The following is a 19,996-nucleotide window of genomic DNA, read 5'->3' as shown; positions in this document are numbered from 1 at the left end:
TGCCAGACAGGGTGCTTACTCTCCCCAGTTTCCAGCCTGGTAGAGGGCACAAATATCAAGTAAAAGAGTAAGTAAATAAACAGATAACAGATGGCAATACATGTATGAAGAAAACTGAAAGCTGATATGATGTAGATAAGGACACTTATCTAAGAGGAGATCTCATTTTAACAGATCTGAATGATAATAATTAACTAGCCATAACAAGATAAGAAGTCTCTTTTCCAGTAGAAAACACAGCTAGTGCAAAAAGCCAAAGAGGAGAATCAGTTTTTCCTGTTCTAGGGAAATGAGAAATTGAATGTGCTTGAAATGAGTGGGTGATGTGAAGCATAAGGCAAGATAAGACAGGCAGAATTAAATCATTTTACTTTATAAGCAAGGGTAATAATTCATATCTTAAGTGTAATAGAAAAGTGCTAGAGTTTTAAAAAATGTCTTTTATGTGAATAGTGAATTGTTCATGGTAAAAGTTAAGGCTGAGAGTTCAGCTAGGGTGTCCTTGTAGCAATACTGGTGAGAGATAACATTAGCTAAACATAGAAAGTAATGCAGATGGAGAGAAGCAGATAGTTTGGGATTCTGTTTTAGAGGCAGAGTTGAAAAGACTTTCAGATTGATTAGATGTGGGTAAGAGAGAAAAATATGAATCAATGAGAATTTGTCTGCTTAAACAACTTGTTGAATGATAGCACCATGTATTAAGATGCAGATCATAGGAAAAGTTAATTTTGGGGGTGCTATGACCACTTTCTATTCATCCCATTGGTGAAGGAAGAATCTTGTGACCGAAATTGTAGGAGATGTTTAAGCACACAACACCTGACACTGGATGAGATCATCCAGCCACAACACACTGCCTGTTGTAAAGGGCCACACAAGTGTTGCACTCAGGAGCTGAGTGAACCAGAATGTGCTGTGGGAGGCAGGCTTTGTTAGTAATGGGAAGGTGAGGTGTCCCCTGGTTCCTGCAGAAGTACTGGATTGCCTTGCTTGAATAATTGTGTGTGTTTGCAGGGAGGTGAAATCTGTTAGGTTGAGGATAGGGTAGACAGAGTGCAACAGCTAACAAAAGAATTAGCTGGGCAGAGAACTTTTCCTACTGATTAGGGGCATATCTGATGTCAGCAAGAGGACTCACAGATAGGCCTTTCAGGCCCTGTGAGGTTCAAAAATGTCAAGGTAGCCCTTGAAATTTTAGGTCTTACCCTACATCAGGGAAATTAAGGTCCCTTTGGCCATGTTACATTTGAGATGACTGTGTAAAGATTGCATCCATGTGGAGACTTCATGTTGTATACATAGTCTGAAACTATGAGAGGTCAGAAGTGGAGGTAAGGATTTAGGAGACAAGGACATTTAACATCATGGGACTGAGTGAAAGAGTTTGTAGATAGGAAGAGAAAAGGGTTGAGCTTTAGATGCATTTCAACATTGAGAGTTGGAACAGAGGAGAGGGAGCATCAAGCAGACTTGGAATAGTAGCTATTGACATAGGAAGAAAACCAGGAAGGCCAAGTATTATGAGCCGAGAGAAGCATTTCAAGAAGGAAGTGATTATCTCTGACAAATGCTGCTGAGTTGTCATAGAACATAAGTAATCATCAGACTCACAACATGTTAATCTTGACAAGGGAGTCTCTGTAGAGTTGTGGGATATTGGATGTTCTTGGTAGGTACTTACTTATTGTTGGTTGAAACTAGTGGTGTCCGCTGGTCTGTAGCCGCTAATTACTGTTTCATGTTAATCACACTATGTAAAAAATAATCCCGTATGGAATCAAAGGCAAATCGATAAGCATGGAATTCCATAGAAAATTGGTCTCATCTCCCTTTCACAGGCCAATGTAAGAATTTGTGAACTGTTTTCTATCCAATAGCGCAATTGCTTATGGACATAGGCAGAAGTATAACAAGCACCCCATGGCCCTGCCTTTTCTTCATGGCACACTTCATGATTGATTATGCTGGGGCCTTGCTAACCTTCTTTTAGTTTCACAAACAAGACAAGCTCCCACCTCAGAGCACTGGCACATACTTTTCTCTCTAAAAATATAATCTCTTTTCTTCTGGATAATCTCAACCTTAGGATCACCTTAGGTTTCTTCTTAAATGTCCCTTTCTCAGGGAAGTCTCCCTGATCTCATAAGTTGGCTTACGTTTTCCTGCAATGCAATCTCATTCAGATTTTTCCCTTTACAACTCTTCCAGGCATTTTCATTTCATGTTCATGTAATTATCTGAGTACTATCTCCTTTATCTGACTATAAATTATATGAAGTCATCCTCTCAGTATATTTTATTCTTCATGGTATTTCTGGTGCTTGGCACAAGCCCTGGTGTAAAGGGAATGAAAAATAATTTGAAAAAATAAAATAATAATAAATACCAGAGGGTTTTATTGAGGGAGGTGGCAGATAATTTAGTAATTCTTCTTCTTTTTTATTTTTGTTATAGATGAAAAAATTTACTTTGGAGTGTTTGCTACTGTTCGCTTCCATTTTTCCTTTGATTTTCTCTTCTCAGTCATAAGTGTAAGTGGAAGGGATTAATTCAAAGGTAGGGATGAGGATGAAATCCATTTCAATTTAAAAAATTACCTTATGTAGGCTGGACATGCTGGCTCACGCTTGTAATCTCAGCACTTTGGGAGGCCAAGGTGGGAGGATAATGAGGTCAGGAGTTTGAGACTAGCCTGGCCAACATAGTGAATCCTGTCTCTACTAAAAATACAAAAATTAGCTAGGCATGGTGGCAGGTGCCTGTAATCCTAGCTGCTAGGGAGCCTGAGGCAGGAGAATTGCTTGAACCCAGGAGGCAAAGGTTGTAGCGAACCTGGATTGCATCACTGCACTCCAGCCTGGGTGACAGTGCAAGACTCCACCTCAAAAAAAAAAATTACCTTATGCATAGGATAAGCTTATTAAAATGGAAATTATTCTGTTTAAATATTAGTATTGCTTAACTTATTTGCTTCTGCACTCCACTGTTTAAAAAATGTGATTAAGCATCAAACTGTAATAACTACAAAGAAATAATTTTATTTCAGATGCTACACTAGTTTATATACAGTTTCATAGCAAAATTTTATCTATTTTAGTTGTAATTTTTGCACTGCATTATACTTTAAACATGTTAATGACTAACAAACATGGGAACATTTTTTGTTAATGGAATAATGCTTCAGAGTTCTTTTTGCTGTTCCATGGTCTTGAGTATCAGTAACTCCTCACCAGCTGTAGACCATGTTCTGAGACAGGGCATTATCTACACTCCATACATAATCTTCATTTCAACTGTGCCACTCACTCTGAACTTGGTGTCACTCAGTTCTTGATGTTAATATCTTTCTTCCTTGTACCTCAAGTCCTTTATCTCACCACTCATACTTGACCCTTATTGTTTCCCACATTTCCCTCTCTGATCTGAAGTGGTAAGTCTCAGACATGAAGTGAGCACATCTGCTTTAAAAATTGTGGTGATAAAACAAAACTGAATATTTCTTCGAAAGTCTTCCTGAAATAAAAATGACTGCATAAGTACTGCTGGGTCAAAATGTTATGTACTCAATAACTCCAATAGCTGTGATAAATTTTTTTTTCATTGCTAATAATGATTCAGGAAACACTGCACACCAAGTCTGATCTGAAGCGTTGCAGTTAGGAAAGGCTTTGATTATTTGTAATCAGATTAGTGTCCAGTCACATGACTTTAATGGCTGGCTGGGAGAACCTGAGAAGAATGTGAGGAAGACATGAGAATTTCTTTATTTGTGTGAATCTACATTGATATTATAAAAGTAACTAGTCCTGCCTTGCAGAAGAAATTTATCAGTTGTCATCGTCAAATCTCAAGATCATTGTATTGGTGCCTAATGATATATCATTTGCTTTCTTAACTTCGAAAGTAATTTAGTGGTTAGTGGGAAAAAACTTTTGTATTACTTAGGCTTCCTTGCCCCTGCATACTCTATTCTCTGTGCTTGCCTTTTTTCTTCTCTTCAGAGAATTTGTATTTATTCTTCAGGATTCAGCTCAAGCATCTCTTTGTGAAAACGATTCCTTGTTCATCTTTTCTTTTCTCCCAATTCTTTGAGATAGTCAGAGGTCCTCTCCCCAACCTGCTCCCATGGCACCTTATATATGTATATTCTTAGATAATTTATTACATTGTAGTGAAATTATTTGTTCACAAATGTAATTAGGAGTTAATTTGCATTTTGATGGTTCAGCAAGATAGATTCATCAAGGACAGATGTAATATCAATCAACAGTCTTGCAGGCATAGATTAGAATTTTCATCCAAGGAACAATATATAAAAAAAAATCAATAAAAGAAAATGACTATATTATAACCTTGTTCTTTTATATGTTCATCAAATTTGTCTTTCTGTATTGAAAGACAATATACTAGTTAGTCAGTAATCTGATATTTTCTCCAGTTTCTTGAGTACTTTGTTAATATTTCTTAACTATCTTAATTTGGAATCAATACTGGGACACCCTAAGGCTTAGAATAAGAACCAGAACTGGGGTTAATTCATCACGGTAACCAGGCTTCATACAATCTCTAAGCATTCATCTGATCAGCCTCTTCTCTGAAAACAATTTGTGCTTTAAAACACTTAGAGGTAGTAGTTCATCTACTTTAAAACTACTAGATGAAATGCATAATATCTACGCTTTGAAGATTAAAACATCAGAACATGAAACAATTGTTTGTTTCCTAGTATTATTATGACAGTCAGAGATGGATAAAGCGTTTGCTTCAAGTTCATGTGGCGGGATCTCAGAAACTACTAGATAAAGCCATAGGTAGGATCTAGAGTCAAACTACCTGGATTCAAAGCTTAGTTTCATGAGTAGCAAATTGTAATTAGGGCAAGATGCTTAAAATTTCTGTTCTAGTTTCTTTGTTTATAAGATTGGGAAAATACCCTAATTAATTAAACTGTGTTTAATAAGCCATTTATGACTTTCAAAATATTGACTAAATACTTCAGTTGGTAATATGAGGTATGAGGCTGATTAAAGATAATAAATTATGTTTGACAAAATAAATGTTAACTTTTAACACCTGTTATTAAATTGAACATAGTTTTTTTTGCCTTCTTACCCATATTTTCTTTTAAAGATAGATAAAATAGAGCCACTATTCTCCTGTGAGAGGGCCTTCACAGTTAAACAAACATATTTGCTCGGTAGGGGAAGACTCCTAGGTACTCTGCAGGGATGAGTCATGTAGCAATGGAAAATTCGCTTGGGCTGGACCAGCAGTTTGCTGGGCTAGACCTGACCTTTCAGATAATCAGAGTGGGAGAAGTACAGCCAGCAAAGGGCACTATATCCCTCTTCATTTAAGGAACAGAGCAGCTACTAAAGACAGTTTAGGGTGGAGTCCCAGTAAAGATAAGGAGGCATACAGTAGTTTTGGATCTCCTGGTGATTCAAGAGTGAAGCCTAGCTTCTTCAGTGGAAGTGGATCAAGGGGAAGATTTGATAATCATGGATGGAGTGATTATGATGGCATTGGCAGCCATGGTGACTGAGCAGCTTTGGCAAATTTGAATGTGGTGGAAACAGTTCCTGGTGTGACAAGATGAAGATGATTGGTCGGAACCACTCCCACCAAGTGAACGCTTGGAACAGGAACTCTTTTCTGAATGCAACACTGGGATTAATTTTGAGAAATACAATGACATTCTAGTTGAGGCAATAGGCACAACTGTCCTCTATATATTGAAAGTTTCAGTGATGTTGAGATGGGAGAAATTATCATGGGAAACAGAAGTTATTCATTATACTCACCCAACTGCAGTGCAAAAGCATGCTCTTCCTACTATAAAAGAGAAAAGAGACTTGATGGCTTGTGCAGAAACAGGACCTGGAAAACTGCATCATTTCTCTTGCCCATCTTGAGTCAGATTTATTCAAATGGTCCAAAGGAGGCTTTGAGGGCCATGAAGGAAAATCGAAGGTATGGGTGGAACAAACATACCCGATCTTCTTGGGATTAGCACCAAGAAGAGAATTGGCAGTACAGATTAATGAGGAAGCAAGAAAATTTTCATACTGATCTGGAAGTCCTCCTTGCCTGATTTATGGTGGTGCTGATATTGGTTAGCAGATTTGAGACTTAGAACGTGGATGCCACTCATTAGTAGCCACTCCAGGATATCTAGTGGATATGATGGAAAGAGGAAAGATTGGATTGAACTTTTGTGACTACTTGGTGTTAGAAGAAGCTGATAAGATGTTGGAATGGGACTTGAGCCTCAGATACACAGAATAGTTGAACAAGAGACTATGCCTCCAAAGGGTGTCCACCCCACTATGATGTTTAGTGCTACTTTTCCTAAGGAACTACAGATGCTTGCTTGTGATTTCTTGAATGAATATATTGATATCTTCTTGGCTCTAAGGAAGAGTTGGCTCTACCTCTGAGAATATCACAAACTAAGTAGTTTGGGTAGAAGAATCAGACAAACTATCATTTATGCTTGACCTCCTTAGACATCCCCTAGATCCTAGGCAAGGATGTACTAACCTTAGTGTTTGTGGAGACCAAAAAGAGTTCTTATTCTCTGGAGGATTTCTTATACCATGAAGGATGCCATGTACCAGTATCTGTGGAGACCATTAGAGGGATAGGGAAGAGGCCCTTCATCAGTTACCCTCAGGAAAAAGCCCAATTCTAGTGGCTACAGCAGTAGCAGCAAGAGGACTGGACATTTCAAAGGTGAAACATGTTATCAATTTTGACTTTCCAGGTGATATTGAAGAATATGTATATGGCATTGGCCATACAGGAAGTGTAGGAAACCTTGGTCTGACCATCTCATTTTTAAATGAGAGGAACATAAATATCACTAAGGATTTGTTGGATCTTCTCATTGAAGCTAAACAAGAAGTGCCATCTTGAGAAAACATGGCTTATGAACACACCTACAAAAGTAGCAATGGTGGACGTTCTATGAGTAGCATATTTAGTGGAAGATTTGTTGCCAGAGACTGCTGACAGAGAGCAGTGCAAGTAGCGCTAGCAGTTCCAGCCTCAGCAGCAGCCACACAAGCAGCAGACACAGAGGTGGAGGTGGCCATGGCAGCAGGAGAGGATTTGGTGTAGGTGGCTATTACCTACACTGATGGTATGGAGGCTTTTACAACACTGATGGATATGGAGGAAATTGTAACTCCCAAGGGATTGACTGGTGTGGTAACTGAGCCTGCTTTGCAGTAGGTCACCCTGCCAAACAAGCTAATATGGAAACCACATGTAACTTAGCCAGACAATACATTCTGTAGCTTCAAGACCTTGCAGGACATTACCAGCTGTGATTCTCCACTAATTTTTTTTTTCCTAAGGGAGCTCAAGGTTCTGCAAGAAGAAATGAAAAGAAAAATGAAGATCCCTGTTCAGAAAATGGTTTGAAGACTTCATTGCTGTTGTTTGGATTAACTCCCCTCCCTTCTATCTCCCTCTCAAACTGAATTGATAATTCTGTGACTGAGGATCATTCGTTTGTTACTGTTAACTTTAGACAACATTTTATTTTGATGTCCTATTGGCTCAATAATGCTCAATATATCAATTGTATTGACAAAATTACTGAACTTGGGCTAAAATCAAACCTTGCCACGTAGGTGTAATACAACTTAACAGGAACCATCGATTCATTCGTAAATATTTTAAGCATAAACTTATGTGGTTGCCTGCATTAGGGTTTTTTGATACTTGAAAACTGGGAAAAAACAACAAATGTTGCAAAGCATATTAATGGAATTAGTTTACAATGTGGCAAACTGTATTAAGTTAAGGTTCTGATTTGTTCACTCTATCCTGGATAGGGTTTTATAACCTCACAGTCTTTAAACAAGCCTTTCCAGTCATAAGGTGATGTATGAATACATGCATACATTCAAAGCACTGTTTTTAAAGTTAATGCAAGTAAATATAGAATTCCCCTTTCAGTGTTTAGGCAGGTTATTAATTAGGAGCTAGCCAAATGTGGGCATACTGTTACAGGGAACACTTAAATGTCTGGGAACTTGAAATAGGTTTTTAGAAGAATTGGTCTACTTAGACTTTTTAAATGCCTGCCATAAATGAAATTGAAATGGTAGAATGGCTGATCACAGCAATGACCAGCTCTCGTTAGGGCCCTGGATGATACTTGGTCTAATAACACATGCTAGTGTTGATGATTTTTGGTCAAGAGAGTATGAATAGGAAAAATTATGCAGCAGGCTTTATTTATTTATTTACTTATTTATTTATTTTTATTGCATTTTAGGTTTTGGGGTACATGTGAAGAACATGCAAGATAGTTGCATAGGTACACTCATGGCAGTGTGATTTGCTGGCAGGCTTTATTTTAAATGCTGATCCACATGACTATTCAAGCTGTGTTGAGATGCTAAACTGGCTTACTATATACTTTGTAAAAATGGCTGCAGAAGAGTAACACACTGAAATATTTTAGATCACACAGGTTGGAAATGTGTACATAACTACACAAGGTGTCAATTCTTCTCTACAGCACAGTTTTAGTTACATAGTTTTCCATTATATTTACAGTCTTGTTTATGTTAAATCTGGCCAAAGATGAGCAATGAATACCACTGAAATGCCTCTGCCACTTTGAATTTTCTGCTAATTTTGTGGCCAAAATATGGTGATTAAAGTGCTCAATCTTTTTGTGGTGAGATAGGAAGATGGCAAAAATTTCCTAAAGTTCAATAGATTTTCAAGTGTATTGTCTCTTGTTCTAAAACTTTTATTAAGTAGGCATATTTGACAGTATTGAAGGACATTTATTATGGTGCTATTTCAGTTAGTCCAGATTTTGGCTTTTGTACATTTTGCCCATAATTTATAGAAAGTAATTCTTTTATACACACAGACACGCCCCTCCATACACACACACACACACACACACACACACACACACACACACACACTTCTTGTGTGTATGTCTTTAAACTTCCAATCTTATTTTGTCTCTTGAAGATTGTTGAATGCAGCTTGTCTAGGAAGGGGATGGGACTAGATTTCTAAAATTTATTTGGGATCATTGGGAAGAAAACTATTTGCACAGAACAGATTTCTGGATACTTTTTCCTGCTAGTTTTATGTAATATTTACTGTACCTTTTGACAAATATTTATTTTTGTAAGCCTAAAGTGATTCTTTGAAAGTTTAAAGAAACTTGACTAAAAGATGGTACCAGCACACTGGTACTTGAATGTTGAATTTCACCATGGGTGTATGAGCAGTCTGTAAAATAATTAGAAAATTCGTGAAATTATATATTCCATGGTAGTCTGAGCTTTCAATGTTAAGTCATATTAAATTCTTAAGTTAAATTAAGCAGACCTAGCATTGGCAGAATAGCTATAACTTTCTGATGTTAGTTAAAACAAAATTGGCAACTTGAAATTAAATCATGCCAAGGTTTCGATACACTTGTCTTAAGATATTAATGAGACTCTTCGAAACACTGATACAAAGTGTCCAGATTCTCAGATGTTTGTTGTGTGAGTTTTTATTTAATTTTGTGTATTTTTGTTCAGTGAGTGTCTGGCACATTGCAAAATCCTCAAATGTGGTTATCTTTGTGGCACTGGCATAATCAGTGACTTGTACATTCAGTGACAGCATTTGAGCAAGTTTTATCAGTAAGTAATATTTTCAGTTAATAAATAAGGTTTCAAAAATCATGTAAGGTTTTAAACTTGCTCATTGTAAAGATTGCACCTCAAGTCACTGTAGATTTAGTAACTACTTATTGTATTAGTTCAGATGCTAGCAATGCATGTGTTATACATATTCTAATTTTATTAAAATAAAGTTGAACAAAAAATAGGTAAAATATGCATAAATTGAACAACTTCTAAGACTACCTGGAAACTCTTTTATTCTTGGTATAATATTATGGGCCATTATGAATGTTCTACGGACTTTGTATTCTGTAGCAGTTACATTCTCTGAGGATGATCATAATGATAGATTGAAATATCACAATGATCTCAACCCCATTCTTAGCAATGCAATTTCATGTAATCATTTAAGAGTATGAACAATGCAATTAAATAGTGTTTAGATATTTTTAGTTGCTTTCACTCTTATCTATGAGGGGCTTTCCTTAATAACCATAGTTTACAAGATTGTCATGTGAGGTACGTTGCTATAATACAAGGTAGATGAACTACATTGTGTACTGAACGATGATTTCCATGTATTTTGACAGGCATAGAAGAGAAATGGCTGATTTGTGTTTGTGGAATTTTGTTCAATTCCTGAGAGAAATCAGGAGGTTAAATCTAAGAAATGTTAAGCCATCGAGAGGAAGCAGCTATCTTTTTGAACTTGAGACGGGATGACAGGTCTTCAGCCTGAAAACAGCTAGCATGTATGCTTTAGTTGTCATACTCAGGGTCAAAATAACTTTCAAAGTAGTTGCTTGATTATATTTCACTATGAATTTGGAGCTTTAAGCCTAAAAGAAGGTTTCCGTAATTCATGGAAAAAGAAGGAAACTTTCTCTAAATTATTTCTTGTGTGCATATTTACAAAACCTGAGCACAGACTTTTCTAAAATATTTAAATATTCTACTTTAAAAAGTTTCATTTTTCCATGTTTATATAAGGAATGTTAAAATATTTGTACACCTAAGGTAATAGAGAGGCTTTCCACATTTAAGTATAAGTGATTGAATGGTGGATTATGAACATTACAAACCAGAAAATAAAGAAAAATTTTGCATAGTCAGTGAAAAAAATTATGGTCCGACATCATTTTTGTGCTTATATCCATGTAAGGAACATTTTCACTTATTTTATGTTTAAATATCCATTATCAGTAAGGAAGACTAATGATAAACATTTTCTCACCTACATATATCTTTGCAATGCATATGTTTACAGCCATTTAAAATCAGATATTGAAATACACACTTCCAGGAGAGGAAGTGCACACAATACTTATCCTCTAGAATTTTGTCATTGCTGTCGACCACTGTTGGCTATGTGCTTTCCATTGTTCTCTTTTCTGAATTTGAGTTTGTAATTATGTTTATATTATCCTTTCTCCACCGTTGTATATTAGATGTAGGGCAGGAGAGATGCCTTGGCATTTTAGATCATGAATTACAGAACTATGAGTAGCCCCATTAAGGTCAGATGAAGAAGACCACATACCAGCTGGATATCTGAACTTTGAATAGGATGAAGTAACTGGAAGCTATTTGGGAATGTCAAAAATTGGATGTGTCAGGGCATGTTCTGTGTTGGGCATTAATGGTGCTCATAGATATCTGGTAGCCAGGTAGGTAATCTGCAGAAGAAGGCTAGATTTTTACCAGTTATGCTGCCCTCCTCCCACCACACACACACACAGTGCTAAGTTGTTCCCGGGAAGTAGCTGTCTACTCAGGGTCTATATTTCTCTGAATCCCTTGCAATTAGGTGGTATCATATGTCCAGTTACTGTCAGTGCAATGCACTTAGGAATTAGGTATACCTTTTCTAAGCCTTTTGTTTGTTTGTTTGTTTCATGCCTTAATGCAAGAAAACACATTGAGTGTTGGATTTTGGCAGTACCAAAACCACAAGGGAGAAAGAGTTCAGTTCATTGACTCAGAGCTTGGAGGAGAGCCACATCCTTATAAGCAAAAATCTTATTTTGGAGCTTAGTGTAAAAAATAAACCATTTAAGGTATTAAATTTTTAGCATCATACATTTAATTGATTATTACCGTAACTATTAAAAATATGGGTTTGCATTTAAAAGTCAATTTCTTAAAATTAACTTTCATTTTTTGGTGATTTTGAATTGCCACTGTAGTTTTTGTCTTTAGATAGATGGCACAATTAATTTTTCAAATTATTTTTTATTGAGGTACTTAAGTTGTCAACTTCAGTATTTTCCTCACAGACTTGTGTTTTCTCTTCCATCACCTTGATCTTTAAATTGCAGAGGACTGAGAAATTATTTGTCCCTCATGTTCTTCTTAAAGGTTTGAATGAGCTTGCAGACAACTATCTCTCTGCTGTTCTTATGATTAATATTACAGCCCCAACCCTGGGATACTGTAAAGGTAGGGTAAAAGCAGAGCACTCACTTGGCAAGTGGTGGCATGGGATGGATAAGATGGGATGGATGAGATGCAACACAAAGCAATGAGGTAAGGTGAGATGGAATAACTGTGTAGTAGTAACTCAAAAGTATCACAAGTTTTTGGATCACAGTAGCCTGGATTACTGTTCTTAAGTAAAGAAACAATGTTATTCTGGCCTGGCTTTAGATTAAAAGGCTTAAGTGTTGGCTACAGAATTTACAGTCTGTCTTCTCCTTTGCCTTTATTGTGTAGGCAGAGATAGTTTAATTTTAGTCAAATCCCTTTATTCTTTAATATTGAGCCATATTAGTTAAGATTTGCATTCTAGCACCCATTCTTTGAATATGTAAACAACTTTTAAGTATGCAAAATTTTCTTTGAGATGCCTGAGTTCTGCCACTAGCATCCAACATTTTTAGTTAGTTTTTCTTGCCAAAAGCCCACATATTACTCTTCACTGATCCAGCACCCCCACTGAACCACCACTGGACTGTTCCACTTCATTTCTCTTTTCGTAGTTCAGGTTCTCAGTGGTTTCTTGGGTGCTTGGAATTTGCTGTTACTATGACTGCGTATGTTGAAATCAATGAATTCAGTCATGCATCCTGCCAACTCTCTCCATTCACTATACTTGCATATCCAAGAATTCATGGTCCTCTGCTAAATAAAGGAGTGTGTTCAGGGATCACTGCCTTTTAAGAGCACAAAACTGAAGCTTTAAATGTTTAAGTGCTTTCCACATCTTAGTGTTTAAGCATGTGCTCAGAGATGAATTCATTAAAATATACTTGTCCTCTCAGGCCACTTAGGATTGTCCACATACATGCACTCTCAGGCTGTTTGAAAATAGGAGGAAGAGGGAACTCAACAGTGGATATTTCTAGTACAGAGAGGATATTTCTAGTATAGAATAGAACACTACTGCATGAATGCAAAGTCATCAGAATATTGTTATATGTTCTAAATCATAACATATAACAATATTCTGATGACTTTGCATTCATGAAGTAGTATCCTATTCTATAGCCTCTCCAATACATTTCAGAATAAACTGTGGGCATCTTGCTGCAAACTGAGAAGAACAAATCAATAAAAATAAAAGATATAGGTAATCAAAAGAGGGCTTCACTTTGTCCTGAAAACTCAAAGTAGAGGCTCAAGTTCATTAGGGAAGGACTGGGCTGTTCATCATTGCCTATGTGACTTGTAAGTTATAGGAGTTCTGTTTTAATTCATATAAAACTTCTGTGAGTGTGACATTATATCTAGACAGTAGTTATGTTAATTTCCCTAATTGTGATATTATCTACCTATCAATAGGCACTTATTCTAAACTTTAAAACAGGTAGCAATTATTTTTAATGCTTGCAACTCAAAGTGACAATAACTGGAAAAAAATAAAGACATTTCTGTGAATTCAATTAAATTAGAATGCTCACTTTTTTCTCAGAATAATGCTTTTTAAAATTTTTATTACTTGTGTGGTACATGCTTATTAAGGAAAATATGGCTAACACAGAAAAATAAAAGGAAAATTGTAAACTGTAATTTTACTAACCAAAGACATCTACATAACATTTAGGTGTATTTTCTTTTCTCAAGGTATCTATAACAGACACTTGCCATTCTTGTGGAATATTCAGCATATGTGTTTAGGGAATTTCCGTCTTATGAAGTAGATCTAGCCTCCCATTTTACAAGCAGAAAACCCAAGGCTTATTTTCAGTTGGTCCTAGAGCTAAGTACAAGTGCATTAACTTAGACTGTACCAATTTGATATGCACACTCTGGGGTTTGGATTGAGAATTCCTGAGGCAAAGCAGAAGACACACAGGAGAATGTATTCCCGTTGGGATGGAGAGGCAGTAGCAGGAATATCCAATATCCAGAGGGAGAAAAAGCAAGAATTTCAGCAGCAGCATCAGGCACATGATTTTGGTGATAAACATTTTGTGAGTGGCAGTGACTGTGCCCAGCAGTTCTGGTGGCAGTGTAGCTACTTCGATGGTTCTGAGGTGTAATTTGTGTATTGCCAGTGACTTCCGGGCCCCACACTTGTTTTACTAGCTCTCAAAGTTTGCAAGTTTCCTCATATAGCATCATGCCTGTAATCTTAGAACTCTGGGAGGCTGAGGCAGGAGGATCACTTGAAGCTAGGAGTTCAAGACTAGCCTGGGAAACATAACAAGACCCTGTTTCTAAAAACAATTAAAAAAAGTCAGGTATGGTGGTGTATGATTGTAGTCCCAGCTATTTGGAAGGCTGAGGTAGGAGGATCACTCAAACCCAGGGGTTTGAAGTTGCAGTGAGCTATGATCACATCACTACATTTAAGCCTGGGCCACAGAGTAAACCCTGTCTGAATAACCAAACCCACAAACAAGTAAAATAAAATTTATTTCCACTAAGATTATTTGAGTTAGTTTATACTGCTCACAACTAAAAACACTGAATCAGTGGATTATTTTTTATTATGTGATTGGAATCCTATTTTAACATGTTTCTAAGTCTGGGGTAAATTCTACTTATGAACCGGAATTTTCTGAAGGAAATTTTTATGTATACTTTCAGTGTTATGTTCATAATTAAAGGGAACATTAATAAAAAAAAATTTCAGTTCCATTTACAAAGACGAAACTGATTTTTTTACCATTTTGTAAGTTATTTTTAAGGTCTCGTTCTGTTCAACTGTTTTGCTTGCTGATTTGACAATTTTTTTTCCTTAGGATTTATTTAAAAGACATAGGTCCTTGATACCCTCAATTAGACTTTTACTCAATAAACCTATTTTTTTGAAAATAAATCTTTTTTTTTGAAAAATGTGTTTATTAATATATAATTTACACGTGTTTTTTTTTCCCATTTATTTTATTGCATTTTAGGTTTGGGGGTACATGTGAAGAACATGCAAGATTGTTGCATAGGTACACACGTGGCAGTGTGATTTGCTGCCTTCCCCCCATCACCTACATCTGGCATCTCTCTCCTTACTATCTCTCCCCAGCTCCCCAACCCCTACTGTCCCTCCCCTATTTCCCCCCAACTGACCCCAGTGTGAAGTACTCCCCTCCCTGTGTCCATGTGTTTTCATTTTTCAACACCCGCCTATGAGTGAGAACATGTGTTTCAATGTTCAGTAGTTTTTAGAATATTTACAGAGTTGTGCAGCCAACCCAATAATCTAATTTTAGAACGTTCTCATTATCCCAACAAGAAGTTGTGTGCCTCTTCACAGTGATTACCCTTTTGCACTCCTTCCTCTCCCCTTCAGCACTGGGCAACCAGGCAACTACAAAGCTAATTTCTTTCTCTTTAGATTTGCCTATTCTGCTTATTTCATAGAATTGAAATTATACACTATATCATCTTTTGTGGCTGACTTCTTTTACTTAGCATAATGGTTTTGAAAATTGTCTATGTCATAGTACAAATCAGTATATAATTTCTTATTATGGATTGCCAAATAATATTTTGTCTTATTGAAATTCCATGATTTATTTATCCATTCATCAGTTGATAGGTAGTTAGATTGCTTTCACATTTTTTGCTATTATGAATAATGTTGCTTTGAACATCTATGTATAAGCTGTGTGAGAATTTATGCTTTCATTTCTCTTGGGTAGATACCTAGGATTAGAATATCCAAGATCCTATGGCAACTCTGTGTTTACATATTGAGAAACTGATGAAGTGTTTGCCATGGTGGAGGCACCATTTTATACTCAATTCAATTTCAATGTATCCACATTAAATGCTTTCAGTTTCTCCACATTCTTGCCACAGTATGTTATTGTCTGTCTTTTTGATTATAGCTATCCTAGCAGATATGAAGTGATATTTCATTGTGGTTTTGATTTCCAATTCCCTAATTGCTCATATAATGGTTGAAGAGTCTCATGATCTGCTATCCACAAGCTGGGGAACCAGAAAAAAATGTGATGAAGAGTAGTCCCCCCTTATTTGTGGTTTCTCTTTCCACGGTTTCTGTATGTGTATGTTAAGACTAGTTCATGGTATTGTGTATGTTCTCTATTTTCTTATTGACTGTCTCTCTAGATGTTCTGTCCATTATTGAAAGGAGAGGGCATTGGAGTCTTAAAGTATTATATTATTTTAGAACTGTTTTTCTCTTTATTTCTGTCAATATGTTTCATACATTTTGGAGCTCTGTTGTTAGGCGTTCATACATTTACAATTATTATATCTTCTTGATAAGTTGAGCCTTTTAGAGATATGTAATATCCTTCTTTGTCCCTTGAAATAGTTTTTCACTTGAGGTCCATTTTGTCTAGTAATATAGCTAACTCAGTTCTTGTTTAGTTACTGTATTACCTGAAATATATTTCATACTATTTGTAGCTCTAGATCTAAAGTTAATTTCTTATAGAAAGTGTGTAGTTGGATCATTTTTTTTTCTATTCATTATGCCAGTTTTTGCCTTTTGGTTGGTTAGTTTTAATCTGTTTACATTTAAAGCAGTTACTGACAAGAAGGGCTTATTTCAGTCATTTTGCAATTGTTTTCTGCTGCCTTAGGCCATTTTTGTTTCTGATTTCCTCTATTATTGACTCCTTTTGTATTCAATTTATTTTTTGTAGTTACACCATTTTGTGTGCCTTTCGTTTCATTTTTCGTATTATTTTTAAAGACATTTTATTTGCAGTTGCATGGAAATATTTTAACATCTTAAGTTTATGACAATCTAGTTTTAATTCACATCAGTTGACTCTAAAATTCAATGCTTCATTACTCAGCTACATGCACTTTTGGATCTCCCATCCAATTCACCAGATCTCTAGGCAGAATTTCTTATTTAATTTTTTAAGTATTTTGTCCCCATAAATGTTTATTTTTGAATCAGTAACTTAGGAAAATTAGACATTTCTATGAGAAAAAATAAGCAAGAAAGCACATGTAGGTTTGGAGGAATGGTTGGGTGAGTGTGTTTAACAAAGAGAGGATGCTTCGTAACATATATTTGACTAGTCAATAGGAAAATAGTAAGACTCCTTTTACTTTTAATATTATTTTTAATGTTTTTAAGGAAAAAGTAGAAATTAAATCTGTCACACGTTACCACATATGCAAAGGATGTAAATATATTAAACATATTTAGTATAATTACCACAACTTGTAAATACTTTATTCACTAGCTACAAACTTCATATACATTTACTTCTTATCTACACAGAAATTTTTACCTATGTGTATATATTAAAACACAAAACTAATGAACTTGTACAGCCCTATTGAATTTTATTCTCTATCCCTGCTTGCCCCTAAGAGAACTTAGTCCAACCTTATTGTTCTACATGGTCCATGTTATGCTGGATTTCCTTAACGTTTGACACATTATCAATGATAAGTAGGAAATTGTTACTTTTAGAAGTGTGAGAAATTTTACTAATTCTCCTGCTTTTCTATTTGATGAAATAGTTTATCAGGTACGAATCAGAAATTTCCAGAGGGAATTTTGCATTAGCAAAAACTAAATTCAAATGTTGAGCTGGTCAGCATTTATTTTTCACATTTATTTTATATTTCATAGATTTGATACCAAGCTTCTTGGTATTCTTTATGTGCTTTGTAAGGGTTAGGGTCACTCTGAATTTGCTCAGTTCTCTGTTTCTTACACATTGGCAGTATCTGGAAAAGGACATGAATTCAGCTGTTAGGTCAGAAATGTCACCATCATGAAGTTAGAAGATGGAATAATGCAGCAGTATACTGAACTTGCTAAAATATAACAAAGTATGAGGGTGGATTCTGTAACAATTATGTCCACTTTAATATTTTCCCATACAGATAATTTCAATGTCTTGTAATTTGTCCAGATGCAAAATAGTAAGCAATGTTTATTTTTGACTTAATGTGTGTGTTCTTTTTTAAAGAGAATTCTTAAAATATGTAAGCTTTTTGATTCTTTCCTATTTCTTTAAATGAATTTTGAATTTTTCTGATGCTGCTCTAAATCTAAAAATCCTGGGCTATTTTAAGCATCTGCCTAGTAGTCTGAGTTTGCCTTCAAACAATGGAAAGATTTACACTGAACTTATAAACAAAGGGTAGAGTTAATTTTGAAGGCAGATTCTTTCAAACCTTAGCAAATATGGAAATACTGGCATGACTATTTAAAATGAATCCCACTGAATTTGATTCTGTGCATTATTGTATAATTCTTACTGTCAAAATGCAAAGGGGTGAAAATCTTCTCTCATATTTCACTCTTGTTTTATTATTATTGTTTAAATTTTTGAACTTAAACAATCCTGCCTATAGGTCTCAGTTTCAGAGCCAAGAGTAGTGAGCGAATGATGCCAGTTTTTCCTGAAAAACATTGAAAAAATACTGTCTGAACTTTGAGTATTTCTGTGACACTAGAAGGGAAGTGTTCGGTAAGCAATACAACAATAAATATATTTACAGAAGCCAAACCAAACCAACAAAACAATTGACAAGGCCAGTATTTTTCCTTAGAAATAATGCCTTAGAAAATTCTACTAAATTTTTCTAATATGTGAAGGCCAGGAGTTATGTTTTTCAAATGTAAAATACTTTGGCAGTGGCTGATGACATTAAATTTGAGGGCTAAACATATTTTACAGCTCAATACGGTCCCATATGACTAAAATACTAATTAATGCTAATATCACATCATTCATAAGTTTAAAAAAATGATAATTGTTTTTACACATGAGGCTTTTTCTTGACACTTTTACATTGTATGATAAACATTCATATGTTTTAACGATGAACATTCAAAAACATAGTCAAACAATTAGATATTATATAATAATAAATTTGCTTATTTAAAACATGCACACAAGCTTCACAGACTTTATTGAGCACATGGCAATGCTGTAATGACTCATTATTTCAGTATTTGATTTTAATTATTTTAAGTCGTTGCATTCATAAAATGATTGAATGGATACTATTTGTGTGTTGTTATCATCAGAAGAAATTCATTAGGAACACATATCGTTAGCTTGTTTAGACTTTAAGCACTTTATAGCAATTGGATATGTCTGGTTTTGCCTTCTAAATAGGGAAGAGATTTGAGAAATAGACCATGATTTGCCATTGAATATTTGCTTTTATTCTGTTTTTCAAACATATTTTGTTGGTGGAGGCACAACAACAAAGTGTTAGAGAGTATTATTTTACACAAATATCTTTAAAAATCAAACTGAATATTTTAAAGGAGAAGTTTGTACTACACATTCAGATTCTCAAAAAGTTTCTGCTTTCTTGAGCAGGATTGACAGTATCCCTAATTCAAAGAAAGATGATCTATAAGCACTAAGGTCTGGAAGATACTTTTTACACTTAAAAGTATTTCTTGTTATGTTATGGGTCTCAGAAATGTGCTAGTATATATCTTCTTGTAGTAAAATTGATACTTTTTAGGACTATTATCATTTCTTTCTCATAAGACTTCATTTCAATCTCATAGATTGAATAATCTAAGCAAATGAAAGAAAAGGTCTCTCTGTGGAAGGATAAATGTTAGACTCACCCTCTTGCTCAGCTGGTATTAGTTAACATGTATCCAAACTATTGTGCAGATTTGTTTTCTAAGAGGTAATTCACCTTTCTACACCTTGCCTGGTTTACTCATATGTATCATATATTAGTATTTTTACACGACATTTTCTTTTGTCACACTTACGACTTTTTTTTTTTTTTTTTTTTTTCTCCTAAGGAGTTGCCCTTGAAGATATTTTCTGATACCTTCTCCTAGTCCTTATTCTATTTTCAGTGAGGGGAGAGGAGGAGAACACATATAGGATTCTTACCCTATTTATTGGAATGTACTTTTACTGTTTTATAATCTAGCTATTTTTAAAACTGTGAAAAATAAAGAGAATGATAGG

The 19,996-nt window shown here is 35.3% G+C and overlaps 1 protein-coding gene and 1 pseudogene across 1 annotated transcript in view; one reads left to right on the top strand and one right to left on the bottom strand.

Annotated features, from left to right (window-relative positions):
• Window positions 1-5,231: 5,231 nt before the first annotated feature.
• On the top strand, window positions 5,232-7,384 carry LOC116534374 (annotated as a pseudogene).
• Window positions 7,385-17,654: 10,270 nt separating this feature from the next.
• TACR3 (tachykinin receptor 3) overlaps window positions 17,655-19,996 on the bottom strand; it is a 112,752-nt gene continuing 110,410 nt past the window's right edge. The window contains exon 4 of the mRNA XM_032254706.1: window positions 17,655-17,765. Within this exon, the coding sequence (XP_032110597.1) occupies window positions 17,655-17,765 (111 nt within the window). The remainder of the gene's footprint in view (window positions 17,766-19,996) is intronic.

The sequence above is a fragment of the Sapajus apella genome, unplaced genomic scaffold (assembly GCF_009761245.1).
Source record: "Sapajus apella isolate SASKATOON/1434 unplaced genomic scaffold, GSC_monkey_1.0 scaffold87, whole genome shotgun sequence".
NCBI lineage: Eukaryota > Metazoa > Chordata > Mammalia > Primates > Cebidae > Sapajus > Sapajus apella.
This window is presented reverse-complemented; position numbering and strand designations above follow the sequence as displayed.